This window comes from Nycticebus coucang, chromosome 4, assembly GCF_027406575.1.
Source record: "Nycticebus coucang isolate mNycCou1 chromosome 4, mNycCou1.pri, whole genome shotgun sequence".
Lineage (NCBI taxonomy): Eukaryota > Metazoa > Chordata > Mammalia > Primates > Lorisidae > Nycticebus > Nycticebus coucang.
Window position 1 is genome coordinate 114,204,547 of NC_069783.1, and position 14,232 is coordinate 114,218,778.

Here is a 14,232-nt window from a genome sequence, read left to right on the forward strand (position 1 = left end):
TTAGACAATTCTCTTGCCTCAGACTTCTGAGTAACTGGGACTACAGGTGCCTGCCACAACGCCCTGCTATTTTTTTTGTTGCAGTTTGGCCGGGGCCGGGTTCGAACCCGCCACCCTCAGCATATGGGGCTGGCGCCCTACTCACTGAGCCACAGGCACCACCCTATACTTTCTAAAACAAAAATAATTAGTAAGAATGGCATTATTTTATTTTTTTATAAATCTCTTTTATGTCTGGTTCATTAGAAAAGACCTAGACATTTCATCTGTTGTGACGTTTTGGAGGGATAAGGAAAATAGGCCTGACGTAGGTACATAGTAGTTGGAAAAGAGAGGAGAGTATGTTAATAGCCTTTTTAGATAGCCATGGATGTTCAGATACTTGACCAGAACTCAACAGGGGGCAGTTTCTTAAAGGTTAGTTACAATGTGGAATCTGAAACTGTATCAATGAACTTTTCATATTGTTGCATTAAAAGTCATCAGTCTGGCCCTTTGAATAGCTCATTTCCTCATGGATGATGTTGTAACATCAGGCATTGGCCATTTGGAAAATATTGGCCCCCTGAGTTGGACAAATTTTCTAAATACTGCTATGTGACATCATAGCAATTTTTTTTAATCCCATTTGTTAATATCACCCCTGATTTGGTCCAAAAAAATCTTCCTCATTCTGAAGTGCTCATTCAGTTTCTGGTGGCTCATTGAGTTTTCTAAAAATCTAATTTTTATTCAAAAACTGAAATTTTTTTAGCTATTGTTGACTTAGAGCTAAACATACACGCATAATCATATATAACACAAAATTACAACAATTTTTAGAAATATTTAAAAAAAATTGAGTTTTGTGATTTGTAACAAATGCCATGAGTTATTTTTCTGGAAATGACAGGCTTACTTCTTTCATCTTCATAAAAATATGCCAGTACCCACAGGGTTTTTATACTTTTATACTTTTACAAAAGTTATACTTTATTTATTTATTTTTGAGACAGAGTCTCACTATGTTGCCCCCGGTAGAGTGCCATGGGTTCACAGTTCACAACAATCTCAAACTCTTGGGCTTAAGCGATTCTCCTGCCTCAGCCTCCCAAGTAGCTGGGACTACAGGCACCCGTCTCAATGCCCAGATAATTTTTTCTTATAGTTGTCATTGTTTGGCAGGCCCAGGCTGGGTTCGAACCCACCAGCCGTGGTATATGTGGCGGGCGCCCTAGCCACTGAGGTACAAGCGCCTTAGCCTCACTCATACTTTTAAAACGATCTGTGGAGAATGTGGCCATTTCAGCTCCCAGCTTAGTCATAGGTGCCTTTCATTCAATAACCAGTGTCTTTCAGCGTGCAGAAGTGCTTAATGCATGCTTTTTTCTTTTATACAGAATATGTAAAGGGTATGTACTCAAGGTCTAGGTTTTCATAAAATTAATAATTTCTACTGCTTCATTAAGGACATCCTTAAATGAAAGTGGCCATGAGTTGGCCCCTGACTTCTCGTACACTAGGGGGCCCTGCCTTGACTAGTGCTAAGGGGCCAGCAGTTCTACCCACCAGTGGGAATATCAACGCTGTACAAAAGGCAAACAATGTCTTCTCTTCTGAAGATAGTTTGGACCTCATAGACCTCCCTTTAAAGGTATTGGGGACCTTGCAGTCTGTGGCTCTGCTTTGACTCATTGGTGACGCACAGCCTCAGCCCCACGGGGATCTCAGCTGGGTGTCCACCCCAGCTCCTACAAACTTTTTCCAAATGTGAAGCCTTTCCTGAGCCTTCCTTCCATCCTCTACCCCGGCCCTGCCCTTGCTGCATTATTTCCTCCACATCCCTCATCTCTATCTAGCATGCTCTATTGTTGATGTTGTCTGCCTCCTTCCACTAACATGTAAGCTCAGGGTGGCAGAGATTTATTGCTGTGTTCCCAGTGCTCAGCGTAGTAGCCTGATAGGTATTTGGATGAGTTGAGTATGCCTAGGCCAGTTTTCTGACATCTCCTGGCAGGCCGGGGTATGTCCTCCTCTCCCAACTGACTTGTCTGTGCTCTCCCGGCTCCCAGCCAGTGCTGCCCCACACCGCCGTGTGCCTCGTGTGTGGCGAGGCGGGGAAGGAAGACACAGTGGAAGAGGAAGAAGGCAAATTTAACCTCATGCTCATGGAGTGCTCCATCTGCAATGAAATCATCCACCCTGGATGCCTTAAGGTGAACAGCTTGACCCCACCCCCCACCCCAGGGCCTCTGGTGGTGCTGATCCCTCGGGATAGACACTGCCGCTGAGGCAGTGGGACCCAGGTGGCACGATAACTCTCCTTGAGTCTGGATGTTCCTATGTGTCAAGTAAGGAGCCCAGGACAGGAAGGGTATAGAGCAGTTCAGACATCATTGTCTTTGAGGGGATGAACATATGCCAGCCCCCACCCCCCAGACATCAGAGTCTTAGCAGATTGAAAACATGGACTGCTTGTTTGCACCTGGGCCAGAGAGAGAGACTTCAGGTACCTGGGTTGCTGGCTGTAGTCTTGGCTCTGGGTTTCTGGGAGGACAGGACCTGGGTTGGGGAGGGCGGGGCCTAAGACAGCAGATGGCTGCATTCCTCCTGTTCCTTTGTACCAGGAACCTGTTCCCAGTGTGCCTGGAGCAGCTCTTACCTTCTGCGGAATGACTATTGTTCTGTGCCCTTCTGTCTTAGGCAGTAGATTCATCTTTGAAAGGAAGAGACCACTCTGGGCTGGCATATACCTTTTGTCCCAAGAGAATGTCATCCCTGGCACAGCCCCCATCAGCCCCTGTGTCAAACCTTGCATGCTTGTGTGTTTTACAGAGATCTGGGTGGGCCTGGCTATAAGGATACTTCAGCTTTGAGGCAACCACCATCCCAGCAGGGGTGGGAGTTTTGACCCTCATTCCTGCATCACAATCGCACATGAACACACCACTCCGGAGTGGGTGGTGCTGTTTCCTGGGCTTAAATTCCCTCACATTTCAATTGCTTGGTTATTTCTCTCTTCTCTCCCAGCTCAAGTGCTCCATGAGGGCAGGGACAACCACGTCTGACTTATTCACACCTGGCACCCAGTAGAGTGCTCTGGAAGGTCCTTTCTGTGTGCCAGGCTTTGAACTCATAGTTTGTTTGTTTTTTTTTTTGTAGAGACAGAGTTTCACTTTATTGCCCTTGGTAGAGTGCTGTGGTGTCACACGGCTCACAGCAACCTCCAACTCCTGGGCTTAGGCGATTCTTCTGCCTCAGCCTCCCGAGTAGCTGGGACTACAGGCGCCCGCCACAACGCCCGGCTATTTTTTGGTTGCAGTTTGGCCAGGGCTGGGCTTGAACCCGCCACCCTCGGACGAGGACCTACTCACCCTACTCACTGAGCCACAGGCGCCGCCCTGAACTCATAGTTTTACCTGGTCATCTCAGTGAATTCTTGCAAACCCCTAGTGAGATGGATACGTTGACTCTGTTTTATAGAAGAGGACTCCTGCTCACAGAGAGTCACTGAGAGAAGTTCAGCATTGGAGCTCTGGCCTAAATCCAGAGCTGCTCATCTCTACCAGCCCTTTGCAGCTCTTTGTTTTTTAGGCTGGATGTGGGATGGACATGACGTGGAGTGGGGAGTGTTGATGTTTCTGGCAGATGCCTCGAGAAACCATGTGCCTAGGAGGTCCCTTTCCTGTGCCCTTCTCTGCTTGCTAAGTCCCAGTGTGTCCCTCACAGATTAAGGAGTCAGAGGGTGTGGTCAACGACGAGCTTCCAAACTGCTGGGAGTGTCCGAAGTGTAACCACGCCGGCAAGACCGGGAAAGTGAGTGCTGGGCTCCAAGTCCCAGGGTCAGCCGGGAGTGGGGCGGGCCTGGGCCTTGCTAGAACCAGCCTCTCCTTGAATTGTCAGGCAGGTGGGGTGCTGTGGGCCTGGGGAAGGGACAGGGCATGGCCAAAGATATACAGTAGGTTTGTTCCTTCTCTCTTTTTTGGCCTACAAGCAAAAGCGTGGCCCTGGCTTTAAGTACGCCTCAAATCTGCCTGGCTCCCTGCTCAAGGAGCAGAAGATGAACCGGGACATCAAGGACGGGCAGGAGCCTGCCAAGCGGAGGGGTGAGTGTGAGGAGGCGCCCCGGCGCAGGTCGGACGAGCACCCCAAGAAGGTGCCCCCAGATGGCATCCTACGTAGAAAGTCTGACGACGTGCACCTGAGGAGGAAGCGGAAATATGAGAAGCCCCAAGAGCTCAGTGGCCGCAAGCGAGTACGGACCGGGAGTAGCTGGATGGTAGAGGGGGTGGCCTGGCTGGTCCCGGGGATGGGGGCAGGGAGGGGTTGGGGATGGGCAGTGGGTAAGACTCGTGAGCCTGGCCTCTTGCTGTCCTGAGCAGGTCACTTAAGTCCTGAGAGCCTGGCCCAAAAAAAGGAGGGGAAAACCAGTGAGTCACTCCTCTTCCCACCCCCTTTAGGCCTCGACGCTTCAAACATCCCCGGGTTCCTCCTCTCACCTCTCGCCGAGGCCCCCTCTAGGCAGCAGCCTCAGCCCTTGGTGGAGATCCAGTCTCACTCACTTCCAGCAGCAGGTGCTCCCACGTCGGCCCCCCTCCTGAGGCCCTGGGGACTTGCAAGTCCTGGGCTGTCCCCCACCCTGCCCCACTGGTCCTCCAACCCAGTGCCGCCAACTCTCCTGAGGCGCCTCTTCTAGTGGTTTCCCAGGCCTGGGCCCAGAGCTATAGCTTGTGGTTCTGGCGTGGGGCCTAGCAAGCTCCGTAACAGAGCCTCAGCTAGTTGGGATCCAAGCCTCCGGGAAGCCCTGTGAGTCTGGGAAACATCCTAGGATCTGGTGGCCCTGCTCCGCCCACTGGCCTTGCCATCACCAGCCACACGGTGGCGCCTGGAGTCTCTTCCCTAAGCTCCAGCCCTTCCAGCTTGGCTGGGAATGCCCACAGGCCTGTCCTCCAAACCAGCTCCAGAGCCAGGGCTGATTTGAATGAGTGGCTGCATTTCTCTGGGTCTGTCCAGGGTGGGAGAGCAATTGGATGGGAATGATTCGGCCATAGTCCCCTACTTCCTTTTAGCTTTTTTCATGAAAGCAGTAGGCAGGGCCTACTCATCTGTTGGTCAGATGTGAGGAGATGGCATTTGTGGGGAAGATGACCCTTCAGCCCCTACCCTAGAGACTCTGGGCTCATGGTGGGCTTGGGTGTAAGGGGACCAAGTTCTATAAGCCCCAGGAGCAAGCTCCATATCCTTTCTTTCCCGTGACAGCTAAAACCTGGCAAAGAAGATAAGCTTTTCAGGAAAAAGGTACTGTTTTCCACCCTCCCTCTTTGTGTCCTAGGCCAGAGTGGTCAGAGCTGCCTGGGCCACAGTTCCATGGTAGAGGGGCAGGAGGCCTTGGGTGGGTGCAGCCCTGAGCCCTAGAAGCTGACCTGCTCTCCTTCTCTCACCCTCAGCGCCGGTCCTGGAAGAACACGGAGGACCGGATGGCACTGGCCAACAAGCCCCTCCGACGCTTCAAGCAGGAACCCGAGGACGATCTGCCTGAGGCTCCCCCTGAGACCAGGGAGAGTGACCACTCACGCTCCAGTTCTCCCACCGCTGGGCCCAGCACTGAGGGAGCTGAGGGTCCGGAGGAGAAAAAGAAGGTGAAGATGCGCCGGAAACGGCGGCTTCCCAACAAGGAGCTGAGCAAGGAGCTGAGCAAAGAGCTCAACCATGAAATCCAGAAAACCGAGAGCAGCCTGGCCAACGAGAACCACCAGCCCATCAAGTCAGAGCCCGAGAGTGAGAATGAGGAACCCAAGCGGCCCCTGGGCCTCTGTGAGCGCCCCCACCGCTTCAGCAAGGGGCTCAATGGCACCCCCCGGGAGCTACGACACCAGCTGGGACCCAGCCTACGCAGCCCACCCCGTGTCATCTCCCGGCCCCCACCCTCTGTGTCCCCACCCAAATGCATCCAGATGGAGCGCCATGTGATCCGGCCACCCCCCATTAGCCCCCCGCCCGACTCGCTGCCCCTGGATGATGGGGCAGCCCATGTCATGCACAGGGAGGTGTGGATGGCCGTCTTCAGCTACCTCAGCCACCAAGACCTATGTGTCTGCATGCGGGTCTGCAGGACCTGGAACCGCTGGTGAGGGGCAGCCCTCTGTTGGGCTCTAGGTTAAGGCTCAGGCTGCACCAGGAATGGCCTGTGAGTCACTTGTGATACTCTGTCCCCAGTGCAGCTTAATTGTGCTCTGCACAGAGTTCTGGGTGGCTACCAATCTGGTCTTGTCAGGGAAGGAGACCCTGTTTTGCTTCCTGATTTAGCTTCCTAGGAGGTGAAATAAGGACCAAGTATTGTCTTTAGGGCAGTTGTTCTCAACCTTCCTAATGCCATGATACTTTAATACAGTTCCTCATGTTGTGGTGACCCCCAACCATAAAATTATTTTTGTTGCTGCTTCATAACTATAATTTTGCTACCGTTATGAATCGTAATGTAAATATCTGATATGCAGGATGTATCTTCATTGTTACAAAGGGGTCGTTATCCACAGGTTGAGAACCACTGCTTTAGGAGTTAACCTAGGTGAAGCACAAGGGTGCCTATTACTGACTCTAATCCCAGCTTGATATGAATCAGTCTTTTGGCCTTGGCTGTTCTTTATGCACAGACAGGCCTTCCTCTTGCGGTTGTTTGGAGGTAAAGCCCACAGTAAATTCTTCATGGACAGCAAGTACCAGCTGGAAGCCTGTGGCCATCAAAGCAGAGTGTCCATATGTGTGTAGGATGAGTGCTAAACAGAGACGAGTCCAGAGGGCTGAGTTAAGGAGTTCCTCACGGGTTGGTAGGTGGAGGAGGGTTACCACAGCTGGCAGGGGCTCCCTCTTCTGACAGATGATGTTCCCTTGCTGGGTCCATCCCCAGGTGCTGCGATAAGCGGTTGTGGACACGCATCGACTTGAACCACTGCAAGTCCATCACACCCCTGATGCTGAGTGGCATCATCCGGCGGCAGCCCGTCTCCCTCGACCTCAGCTGGACCAACATCTCCAAGAAGCAGCTGAGCTGGCTCATCAACCGCTTGCCTGGTCAGCCTGGGGCCAGGGACCCCAAGTATGTAGTGGTGGTGGCTAGGGCATGTCACCTGACCATGCCCTCTTCTCTGTCCCCCCAGGGCTCCGAGACTTGGTGCTGTCGGGCTGCTCATGGATTGCGGTCTCAGCCCTCTGTAGCTCCAGCTGTCCTTTGCTTCGGACCCTGGATGTCCAGTGGGTGGAAGGACTAAAGGATGCCCAGATGCGGGATCTTCTGTCTCCACCCACAGATAATAGACCAGGTGCGTTGCCAGGCTGGAGTTGTGCTCAAGGGGGTTATGTGAGGGTGGGGTCATGGAGCTGTGCTATTGGATCTGGATCTGACCATAGACCCTCACTGGTATGTCTGTCATCCAGTCTACTAAGGCCTCATCCCCTCCCTGGAGGACACAGGGATGAGTTTCTGCTGCTGTGTGTTCAGTGGGGAACCGGGACAAGGCAGAGGTTCCTTTGCACTAGAGGAGTCTACTCCTGGGGGCTCTACATGGATCTGGCTACTTTTCTGTTAACTCCGTTGGCTTCAAGCCTCCATGACTGCTAGGTCAATGTTATTGGACAAGGACAGGGGCAAGGATGGTGCCCTTCTAGGTGGGGCTACCTGAGTCCGGGCTCCTCACAAATAGTTAAATGGCCATAGGGACCTGTTGCTTGGCCTACTACTGCTGGGTGGAATGTGGACTTAGTATTTCTAGATGCTTTATCAAGTGAATATAGAAATCTAAACTTCGATGTAGAATTTTATTTTTATTTATTTAATTTTAATTTTATTTTTTTTTAGAGACGGAGTATTCACTTTGTCACCCTTGGTAGAGTGGTGTGGCATCACAGCTCACAGCAACCTCCAGCTCTTGGGCTTAGGCGATTCTCTTGCCTCAGCCTCCCGAGTAGCTGGAGGACTACAGGTGCCCACCACAATGCCTGGCTATTTTTTGGTTGTAGTTGTCTTTCTTGTTTGGCAGGCCCAGGCTGGATTCGAACCCACCAGCTCCAGTGAATGTGGCTGGCACCCTAGCTGCTGAGCTACAGGTGCTGAGCATTGGTTTTTGGTATTGTTGTTGAGACAGAGTCTCAAGCTGTCACCCTGATAGAGTGCTATGGCGTCACAGCTCACAGCAACCTCAGACTCTTGGGCTTAAGTGATTCTCTTGCCTCAGCCTCCCAAGTAGCTGGGACTATAGGCAGCCACTGTAATGCCCAGCTCTTTTTTGTGGCAGTTATCATTGTTGTTCAGCAGGCCCAGGCTGGGTTCAAACCTGCCAGCCTTGGTATGTGGCTGGTGCTGTAACCACAGTGGTATGAACGCCGAGCCTGGGATTTTATTTTTAAATGTTGCAATTCTGATATTGGGGAGGAGCACATCAGAGGTAAATGCAATCCTGTTGTGATATCTGGCTAGTAGGCCTTTTAGAGTGTTAATATCAGCATGACCAAATCTCCCTCGTCAGATTGACAGGTTGCCCTCTCCTTCTTGTCCTACCAGGTCAGATGGACAATCGGAGCAAGCTCCGGAACATTGTGGAGTTGCGCCTGGCAGGCCTGGACATCACAGATGCTTCCCTGCGGCTCATTATCCGCCACATGCCCTTGCTGTCCAAGCTCCACCTGAGTTACTGTAACCACGTCACCGACCAGTCCATCAACCTGCTCACTGCTGTTGGCACCACCACCCGAGACTCCTTAACTGAGATCAACCTGTCAGGTGAGTCAGGAGCCCCCATCAGGTGTGCCCCACCCTGTGGGATGGTCCAGAAGTTTCACATTTGTTGAAAACTGTTTGTATGCCCACAATTATGTGGTTATAATGCTAATTGTGAGGAAATACCAATAAATGAGACAGGCAGCCCAGTCTAGAGGGGAAACACACGTTAAAAAAAAAGTTACTATTGGATTTGTAATAATTGCTACCAAAAAATAGTACTAATAGCAGTGCTAACACAAAACAGTGGTTTCTGGCCTGAAACATGGGTTAGGGACAGGTTCCTAAGGGAGTGCAGCCAAGTTCCTAAGGGACAGCAGTGAGCCAGATGAGGGCCCCAGTGAGCAGGGCTATGACCCATAATGAATGAGCAGGCAGAAGCTTGGTTTTTTGTCTTTGCTATCTTTTGTGTGTACCCTTCATGCTTCTGTTATCAAGGGACCTGTTCAAAGAGACAACTCATAATTCCATTGTTTTGTGTCTGTCATATACGCTGCCAAAGGTGCACTTGCCCATTTGCTGGTTCTGAAGAACTTGGGGCCCTCTGTATGGTGAGGCTAACCCAGGCAGTGTTGATCATTCTTAGTGCAGCTAACCCAGTTTTGGTTTGGTAGCTTAGCATGGTCTGATTGGGGATGTGAGGTTTGGGTGAGACTCATATACAGAAAGAGAAAGAAACTTGGGTTTTTCCCTGAGAAACTACAAAGTACTAAAGAACACTCTCACTTCATTTATTTTACGTTTTAACACAGCATGGTCATGTTTTGCAGCATCAGGATTCACCTGCTCTTTAGGTATTTGCCTCTCTCCAAGTCCCACAGTCTATCTAATAAACACTTCTGTCAGCCATGCTGCATCCTAGGCGGAGGGGAGATTTGAATGGGATAGACCTAGGTCCTTAGGAAGCCATTTTTCCTCCTTATAAAGTTTTGGTGCAAGGATTTCACCCCATGCAGGAAAAGAAGAGTCATAGTGAAGTGAGCCTTTGCCACAGTAACACCAGCACAAGGCTGGAACTGGGAGTGGGAACTGCCCTTGAGAGAAGGGCCTATGAGGTGCTCTTGATCCTGTGAGCTTTTTTCATTCCATTTTAGTTTAATTATTATGGATAAGTAGCAGAGATTCAGTATAAATCCCCTCTCCTGCAGTGTACATTGTGTGTATGTTGAGAGAATCATCTGCATTTTGTTTTCCACAATGAATGGCAGCCATCCTTTCATCTCTGTATTCACAGCTATGTTCTTGACAGTAGCTCTGAAGTGAATTAAGGCATGTCTCTGTACCCAATTGCTTCTAGATTTTTTAATATTTTTTAGAATCTCTTCCCCTCCTACAAGTGTAACTAGTCTAGTTCATGATAAAATAAGTCTGTGCCACAAAATAGGTGATAGTTGACATCCTTCAGAATCCATAAACTTGGTTGGAGGATCTCGCCTCCAGACAAGTGAAGGTGTAGTGTTGGCTGTTAATTCAGGCTGAGTCATTGTAGACGTGTTTATTGGGTGCTCAGGGTAGCTCCTTGCCCTTCCCTTTCCCACACCACCTGAGGCAGCATCTTAAACTCTTGAGCTCTTTCTTCCAGTATTCACCTCCACATTTTAAAATAGCAAACCTATGTTGCGATTTCCTATTTATTAGCTTACTACCATAGACAATGGGGATTTGCTATTATTGCATCCTTTCCCCTTCCATCCATCTTTCTAATTTTTGGTTAAGTCACTATTACTTACTATGACCCTAGAAGTACTGGTGACAGTTGGGCCAGATAGTGTATTACAAGACATGTTTCCTCTTTTGCATATATATATATATATATATTTTTTTTTTTTTCCTGATTTGAATTGAATTGAATATTCTCTTCTTTCCCCAACCTCCAAACTTATCAGTCCCCTGACCAGTTTCTATAGCCCCTCCTGGACTTCTCTTCCTCCTCTTCTGTTATCTCCTTCTAGATGTCTGCTCTCATCAGGGCGGGCCACCTTTCCCTGCTGCGCCACTACCACCACCCTGGGGCTTTTTTCCCACCACCATCCTGGAATTCCTTGGTCTCTGTCTTGTCCAGGGGGACCCTCATTTGATCTCATATCTTTCTTGGTTTAGTCTCACATTTGGTGGAAGATGTCTTCTAGATGTTATATGTCTGAAAACATTTTTGTTTTGAGACTCACTGTCACCCTAGGTAGAATGCCATAGCGTCATCATAGTTCACAGCAACCTCAAGCTCTTGGACTTGAGCAATCCTTTTGCCTCAGCCTCTTGAGTAGCTGAGACCACCATGCCCAGGTAGTTTTTCTGTTTTTATTAGAGATGGGGTTTCACTCTTGTTCAGGATGATCTTGAACTCCTGAGCTCAAACAATCCTCTGGCCTTGGCCTCTGAGAGTGCTAGGATTACAGGCATGAAGTACCTTGCCTGGCCTGAAAATGTTTTTATTTTTTAATTTTAGACAGGCAATTTTTTTTTGAGACAGAGTCCCAAGCTGTCACCCTGGATAGAGTGCCATGGTGTCAGAGCTCACAGCAAGCTCAAACTCTTGGGCTTAAGCAGTTCTCTTGCCTCAGCCTTCCAAGTAACTGGGACTACAGCCACCTGGCTATTTTTTTGTTGTTGTTGTTATTGTTTTAGCTGGCCCAGGCTGAGTTCAAACCTGCCAGCCTTGGTGTATGTGGCCGGCACCCTACCTACTGAGCTATGGGCACTGCCAGAAAAATGTATTTATCATACTCCCACATTTAGTTACTGATTCAGCTAGGTATAGAACGCAAGTTTGGGAACTACAATTTTTCAGAAAGTGGGAAGTTTTGCTCCATTGTCTTCTGCCTTCCAGAGGTGAAGTCTAAAACTATTTGATGCTTCACCTGTTAGTGAATCCATTGTCTCTCATTGGAAGTTTGTAGGAAGTTGTCTTTGTCTCTAGTTGTCTGCAAGTTTGTTTTATTTTGTCTGTAAGTTTTGGTTAAGGGCTTTTGTTTGAGTTTATTTTTATCCACCATGCTGCACACTACTATGAGCCCTTTCAGTCTGGAAACCTATGTCCTTTGGTACTAGAAAAGTACCTTAAATTCTTCTTTAATTTCCTTGAACCCTTCTCTTTTATCTTTGTGCTCTAATCTTCTAATATCTTCTTTTTCTTCTTCTTTTTTTTTTTTTTTTTTTTGAGGCAGAGTCTCACTATGTAGCCCTGGGTAGAGTGCTGTGGCATCACAGCCCACAGCAACCTCCAATTCTTGGGCTTAAGTGATTCTCTTGCCTCGGCTTCCCAAGTAATTGGGACTACAGGTGCCCACCACAACGCCCGGTTATTTTTTATTGTGGTTGTCATTGTTGTTTTAGCTGGCCCAGGCTGGATTAAAACCCTCCAGCCTTGGTGTATGTGGCTGGTGCCGTAACCACTGTGCTATGTGCTGAGCCCTTCTAATATCTTTTTGTCTCTTCTATTTCCTTCCCTCCTTTCCTCTCTCCCTTATCTTCTTTTCTTTCTTTCCTCCCTCCTCTCCTTTCTCCTGTCTCTTCTCTCATTTCCTTTCTCTCTTCCTTTTTTTTTGCAGTTTTTGGCTAGGGCTGGGTTTGAACCCGCCACCTCTGGTATATGGGGCCAGCACCCTACTCCTTTGAGCCGCAGGCACCGCCCTCTCTCTTCCTTCTTTAGTTGAGTTTTTAATTAGTTCACAAATTTTTTGTTTATGTTTTGGGTGTGATTGTTAAGGTTTTCTACAAGATCATGTCATCTGTGAGCAGAGACAATTTTATTTCTTCCATAAGTATTATTTTTAAAATTAAAGCTTGAATCTGTATAGAATGCTATTTTGTTTTTTTGCTTATTTGTTTGTATTTTTGAAACAGATTTTCATTTTGTCGCCCTTGGTAGAGTGCTGTGGTGTCATAGCTCACAGCAACCTCAAGCTCTGGGGCTCAAGCGATTCTTTTGCCTCAGCCTCCCAAATAGCTGGGACTATAGCGACCCCCACAACACCTGGCTATTTTTAGAGATGAGGTCTTGCTCTTGCGCTGGTCTTGAACTCCTGAGCCCAGGCAATCCACCTGCCTCGGCCTCCCAAAGTGCTAGGATTACAGGCATAAGCCACCGTGCCTGGCCAAGAATTCTATTTTGTTATCAGGTAGGAGTTCACCTTTATCGCTGCACTGAGGTTTGATATTCTTAATTCTTTTTCTTGGATTTTTATTTTTTTACTGTTAAAAAGGCTGAAGAACACTATCTTTGTTTAACCATTATTGGCCTATCCATAATGTTCTCCACACCAAACAGAAAAACTGGAAGAATAGTACAGTCAACATACGTTAGTGTGCATTTCCTAAGTATAAGGACATTCATCACGTAACTGCACGATTGCACGATCATACCTAAAATTAAAGAGTTAAAACAACCAAATGCAATATCTCATTCTTTTTTTTTTTTTTTTTTTTTTGAGATGGAGTCTCACTTTGTCATCCTTGGTAGAGTGCTGTGGCATCACAGCTCACAGCAACCTCAAACTCTTGGACATAAGTGATTCTCTTGCCTCATCCTCCCCAATAGATGGGACTACAGGTGCCCACCACAACACCTGGCTATTTTTATTTTTGGTTGTAGTTGTCGTTGTTTGGTAGGACAGGGCTGGATTTGAAACCGCCAGCTTCGGTGTATGTGGCTGGCACCCTAACTGCTGAACTACAGACGCTGAGCCATCATTCTTGATTTGGATGGAAGATGAGAGAACTAATAAGGATGCTGACAGAAGTGATGTTCCTCCCCAGGCTGGTGGTCAGGCAGGTCCCAGACCCCTGTAGGGAACTCTGATGAACCTAGGGACTCCTGCAGGAAAGTCCTTTCCACCTACCTTCCTTGGTGGAAGGATCTTTGGGCTTCATTTTCAAGGACTGTTTGAACCACAAGCCAGGAAGAATATTTGGTGGGCATGAATGGGTCTCTAAATAGGGGCCAAAGCCATCTACCCAGAGACAACTCAGAAAAGGAGCGAGTGGAGACTTCAAGTGCTAACAGTAACACAGCCGGGATGCACTTGAGGTTCCCTCAGCCATCTGGCAACAGCAGTGTGTGGCAGCATGCCAGCTGGATGGCAGAGTTCTCCTGGGTGTGAGCTGCCGCTGGTGCTTGAAGGTACCAAGAGACAGGCAGGCTTAGGTCAGGCTCTTCTAGCTGGGAACTGAGAGAATATTTCAGAAGAACCTCTGTGCTGGTAGTAGGAGGAGGTGGTGGCACAGCTGGATCTGAGTGGAGAATGAGGTACGTTCTGAGGATGAACTAGACAGTGCTCTGGAAGGCAGGCGGGAGGCTGGGAAATGGAAGGATGACAGGGATGGCAGCCAGATGCAGGGAGCTCCGGCAGGGAACATGGGGCCACTCTGTCGTGTGCATGTGTCTTGACCAGCAATTCCATAGCCCGGAACTCACCCTGAAGAAGATGATGTCTTGCCAAAAATGTATGACCTGGCCGGGCTCAGTGACTCATGCCTGTAAT

The 14,232-nt window shown here is 48.8% G+C and overlaps 1 protein-coding gene across 9 annotated transcripts in view; it reads left to right on the forward strand.

Annotated features, from left to right (window-relative positions):
- KDM2B (lysine demethylase 2B) overlaps positions 1-14,232 on the forward strand; it is a 143,136-nt gene that overhangs the window by 125,223 nt on the left and 3,681 nt on the right. For 7 of the 9 annotated variants that reach the window (XM_053586978.1, XM_053586976.1, XM_053586975.1 and 4 more), the window contains 9 exons: positions 2,052-2,195; positions 3,709-3,795; positions 3,965-4,234; positions 4,440-4,553; positions 5,239-5,277; positions 5,427-6,106; positions 6,887-7,050; positions 7,137-7,298; positions 8,537-8,755. In XM_053586978.1, coding sequence (XP_053442953.1) covers positions 2,052-2,195; positions 3,709-3,795; positions 3,965-4,234; positions 4,440-4,553; positions 5,239-5,277; positions 5,427-6,106; positions 6,887-7,050; positions 7,137-7,298; positions 8,537-8,755 — 1,879 coding nt within the window. The remainder of the gene's footprint in view (positions 1-2,051; positions 2,196-3,708; positions 3,796-3,964; positions 4,235-4,439; positions 4,554-5,238; positions 5,278-5,426; positions 6,107-6,886; positions 7,051-7,136; positions 7,299-8,536; positions 8,756-14,232) is intronic. The other 2 variants (XM_053586977.1, XM_053586974.1) reach the window with 1 other exon arrangement.